Source organism: Primulina tabacum, chromosome 1 (genome assembly GCF_025594145.1).
Source record: "Primulina tabacum isolate GXHZ01 chromosome 1, ASM2559414v2, whole genome shotgun sequence".
Classification (NCBI taxonomy): domain Eukaryota; kingdom Viridiplantae; phylum Streptophyta; class Magnoliopsida; order Lamiales; family Gesneriaceae; genus Primulina; species Primulina tabacum.
The window spans coordinates 2,746,456-2,751,280 of record NC_134550.1 but is presented as its reverse complement, the minus strand read 5'-3'; the positions used below and the strand labels follow the sequence as shown (position 1 = coordinate 2,751,280).

At 37.4% G+C, this 4,825-nt stretch overlaps 1 protein-coding gene across 2 annotated transcripts; it reads right to left on the bottom strand.

Annotated features, from left to right (window-relative positions):
- Positions 1-774: 774 nt before the first annotated feature.
- Positions 775-3,144, bottom strand: LOC142510496 (uncharacterized). Of its 2 annotated transcripts, XM_075619622.1 has the most exons (3): positions 2,855-3,144; positions 1,707-2,532; positions 775-967 (listed from the first exon to the last, which is right to left on the bottom strand). In XM_075619622.1, the coding sequence occupies exons 1-2, from the start codon at positions 3,006-3,008 to the stop codon at positions 1,739-1,741; spliced, it is 948 nt and encodes a 315-aa protein (XP_075475737.1). In that variant the 5' UTR covers positions 3,009-3,144; the 3' UTR covers positions 775-967; positions 1,707-1,738. The 2 variants fall into 2 exon arrangements, with proteins under 2 accessions (XP_075475737.1, XP_075475731.1); XM_075619616.1 differs by lacking the exon at positions 775-967 and having other exon boundaries at positions 1,476-2,532.
- Positions 3,145-4,825: the final 1,681 nt, after the last annotated feature.

Genomic DNA, 4,825 nt, shown 5'->3' with positions numbered 1-4,825 from the left:
TCAAACTTTATATATTGTATACACAACATAACGTTAAAGCATAAATTTAATATATCTAAGTCTTCACCTACGAATTGAGTTTGTAAATTTTAATATTATGTCTCCAAATCTTTTAAATTATCAATTATTCAAATTTAATTTCACAATGAACCTTTTTGTTTGATAGATTTAGACTCACGCAAAGTGTGTTTAGTTATTAGTTCCTCTTATGTGTGTATGAGCCGAGAATGCATTTACTCTCTCCTTATACTTGTGTGTCCCAAAACAAAGATTCACGGAGATATTCTCTGCAGTATTGTTCTGCAAACGATACTTTTAGATCCTTCTCAGTTGAAGCAGAGAAAGCATAAAGAAGGCAAAAATTTCAGTTACATATATACCATTCCTAATTTACACAAAGTAACCGATCACACTCCGGAAAATGACTCATGATCAAGAAAAGAACATCGAGCTTGAATGGATAAAGCTCAAAGTATAATATGTTTTCCAATCATTACTTTACATACAAATGTTTTGAAGGTTCATATCAACTGTAAAGGTTGCATGCAGAAAGTGAAGAAATTACTTCGAAAAATTGAAGGTATGATGACTTAGTTTTTCATTTTCTGTTGTCTTTCAATCTGTAGCTGTTAAGTTTTCTAGCATCTGATTTTTTTAGTCCAATAAAATATTTTCAATCTCACTGTTAGTTAGCTACTTGGTATTGATCGTTTAGGCGTGTACGAAGTGAAAATAGATGCTGAAGAATAGAAGGTAACAGTGTTGGGAAATGTAGATGAAACATTGATCAAATCATTGGTCAAATCTGGTAAGCATGCCGCTATTTGTACACAGAAAACATGTAATTGGTTTGAAGAAGATGCGTACTTGAACCAAATGCAGAGTTTGATAGATAGTCTCAATACCTCTAAAGACCACCAGCCTCTTCCAGCTCTTCAATCTGATGAAGATATCGTTGAATGCGGATCTGAAAGGTACCTAAACGGCAGTCACAACGAAAAAATGTATATGGATGATGGTTGTTTCATCTGGAACATCAATGGCATCGGCACCATGGATACCAGTATTGAGAATTACACAATATCCAGTGTTCCAGGAGGATTTCATGGGCCTAAAAGTTTGACCGAAGGGTTTTCTCGTGGTTATAATTACCAATCGCCCGTCATGGCACAGCCATCAATATCCATGACAGGATGGAGAATAACTATGTTCATTAGTTGAGGAAGATGCAAGCGTTCAACTCACTTCATCATGACCAGTATTGGGACGATGATACTTAAAAACTCTAAGCGGGGTTATTACAACTTTGAAACTATAGTTGTATAGGTATTTATTATGTCCCCATTTAAATATAAAATGCCAGCATTTGCCATTTAAAGCTATATAACTCCATCAACATTCATAGGTCTTACTTGGAATAAAATAATAAAGCTACAAGTCTATGACTATGTACCCGTCCGGCAGCTGGGGGCACATTGTAAAGATAGAACCTCTATTGGCACCCTACATAACTTTGTATTGGTAGAAAATCTATATATATTTTTATCTAACCTATATGATGAACTGATTAAAACTGTTACAATAGTGAGCGACAATACATGGTCATTGTTCAAAGAAGATAAATATGATAACCACTCCAAGAAAACCTTTGGTTCATGATTTGCATGCTTCACATAAAGTGCAATTACGAAAAGACCAGGTATTACGAATAACAGCGGACAGAAACAGCACATCTGTTTTATCTCTTTTGTGCCTTTCTCCTTCTTGATTCTGCTTTCTGCCATTTCTTTCTGGGAACTAGCTTGTTTTTCGGTTTTAACTTCAACTCGGGTGAGAACTTATAGTTTGGATCCCTCATGCGAGCTTGAATGTCCTTAAAAAACTGAATATTCAATTTCTTTGGACCACCTTGCCGAAGCTCTTCATATTCTGGTCCAGAAATAATATCCTCAAAGGCTCCTATCAAAATATCCAAATCACTCATCACCTCCCAAACATTAGTATACCGACCATCAGGACCCTTTTTAAGTTTCTTCAGAGCATTCTGCACAGCAAGATTTCGAGCTTGCTTTCCAGGAGACAACTCTTCTGGCTCCTCCTCATCTTTCATCGCATCTGCAAGCGTTCTATACTTTGGTTTCTCCTCAAACTCGAATAATTTATCAATATATTCATCACTTTTCTCATTTGGGAAGGCCTCTGTAGGTTCATCATTGTCATCTTCTTCATCCCCAGTCCAAAGGGTCTTCTCCTCGTCACTTTCCGACCACATGCCATGCAGTTCGTCACTGTCATCGGCGTCAATATTATCAGAGCCATACTTGGCCCGTTTCTTGGCCTTTTTTATATCTTTCTGGAGCCGGCTATGGCCATCCCTTTCGGTATCAGTTTCATCTTCACTTCCTGTCCAGAGATGATCCTCTTCGTTCTCTAATTGCTTTGCCCACTCCTTCCTGAACTCCTTTGCTCCCGGAATTTTACCTCCAAAAAGATCATAACTTGAACGCTGGTCACGAGCGTATGAACGAAACACTGAAAATGAAGATAACATAAACGCAAAAAACGATCAATACGAAACTACACAGAACAGTAAATTGTGGAAAATACCAGAATTTGCTCCATTGATTAATCCAAATAATAATAGTAAACTAACAAAACGTTAGAACAAAATGTTCCATGCTTCCACAATTAGCTGTTCAATTTATGATCATAAACTACTCAGTAATCAGGAAAACATTAATATCTTCACTGAGTATTTATCACGAACAGATTTCCTGCATAGTTAAGACATTAATATCTTCACTGAGTATTTATCACAAACTGCGTAATTTGACAGTAGCGAAGAGTTACCCACCTTGATACATCGCACAAGAGCTCCCTACGGATTGTGAATATCTCGAGGTAATATCTATAAAATATGGAAATTTGGGTGTCGAAAAGGGGTTTTGGATTTGCGTTTTTGAGATGCCGAGGAAAGAGGGAAGGCGGGAATACAACCTCCTTGCCATTTCTCTTGTCAACAACTTCCGTTGACGAAGAATGGTATTTGGGATGTCATGTGTTTTACTTCTCTACTTTGAAGGTGGTTTCTCGTACATACACCAACTCCCAAAATGGAACACCTACTTCAATTTTTTTTTTCCATTATAAATTCGTTAGAAATTTGTGATCTTATTACAATTTCAAATTTTCATCGTTGTTAGTTAAACTTCAATTTTAACATATCACATTGGTTTATTTTACAAATTCAGTATATTTTTCTATACGAGTGTTGAAATGGTGTCTGTCGAACACGTCAATAATAATTGATTATGTCTACAATATATGGCTTTACTTCCAAAATTACAAAATAAACGAAGATTACGATACTGAAATTTAACTATTTAAAAGACAACCTATATGGCTATTAATCTCGTTGATGAAAACAACTTAAAACAAATTTCTCCTAGTGCCAGTGACCACCCTAGCTTGCGAGGGACTCAATCAAATTATTAATTAAACATCAAGCTAAATATGCGGTCTAATAAATAGTTTGAGCCATAGCACGTGAGTATTGTATGTTGAAGGGCAACATCATCCGATAAAAACGGTTTCCCATATCAAAAAATATTCTAACTGTGGCGGCTTTGTATATAGGTCCGGTGGACAATGATTAGAAGTCGGTATCCCTCCATCTCTTTTAGGCCGTCTCCGCTCAACCAAACTAGACTGTTAACGTGATGTCCAAAAAAGGGTGTAATATGAGTATCCTCCAACTCGAAGGATTGAACTTCTCTTGTTTTAACACTATAAGCTATTGAAAGTCATGTACGAGGGCAATGAACATCGAAAACCAACACCTCCCTCTGTACTAACCAACTAGAGGGATTTGTTTTGAGTATGATGGGTGTATGTTTGCGAAACAAGTCCGACTTTGAGAGCTTCCAAATCAATGCTAGGCTTCATAGTCCATTCCCCCGTTTCCGGATTCATTTCCCAAACATCCCAATAAAACTCGCGAGCTGCAGAAAAAAAGGATAGACTGCTGCTCATTGGCAGACATTTTTGGAATGTTCTCACAGACGACGGACCAGGAAGAAGAAAATGACGAATGGTTTCAGTCCCTACATTGAATGTCAAAAGAAAACCATTGCCAATTAATTCAATGGATAAAACGTCCAGTAACAATTGGGTCAGGCTCGAAAGCACTCCTACTTGTGAGAAATAAGGGTTCGACATCAATATGCCTCCAAACCTTATCGACTCCGATAGTTAGCACTACGATTCGCCTCATCGTATCAAATGTTTTAATACCATTCACGAACACCACTTTAAACTCCATGGAAGCCTCAACAAATGGTTAAGCATGATCCGAATCACTTCGAAAGCCATGGGGATAAGGAGGAAGAGCGAGCCACTGCTTTGTTACTGGATTAGTAACGTAAAGAATCTGTCGATTTACGAACCTCGAGACGACCTCGTCTCATACCCACAAAGCTGATAACATTTAACCAAAAAAAATTCTGGACTACAACTACAAGTTCACCGGTTGATTTCCTTAGGTGGTGGAAGACGAAATTTCAGACACGAGGCTCCACTCTCGGCAAACATGCCTCATCACATCATGTAAAAACATGAGCAGGAAGATGTAAAAAAACATTAAAAGCAATATCTGGACTCTGGAGGAAGATGTGCTTTCGTTTGCCTCTGACGTAAATGAAGGTTGATGGATGCATCAGTGAGACCCATCATCTGCAACAGCAACACAGACGAACCATACCAAGATTATTGGTTGAAGATTTTGAAGATATTACAATATATTGGAAAAATGATCTGTTAAGATTTG

Excerpts from the sequence above, each read along its gene's own strand:
- LOC142510496 (XM_075619622.1), bottom strand. The coding sequence starts at position 3,008 with ATGGCAAGGAGGTTGTATTCCCGCCTTCCCTCTTTCCTCGGCATCTCA. Across the intron at positions 2,533-2,854 it reads CTCTTGTGCGATGTATCAAG|TGTTTCGTTCATACGCTCGT; the intron begins GTGGGTAACTCT and ends CTTCATTTTCAG.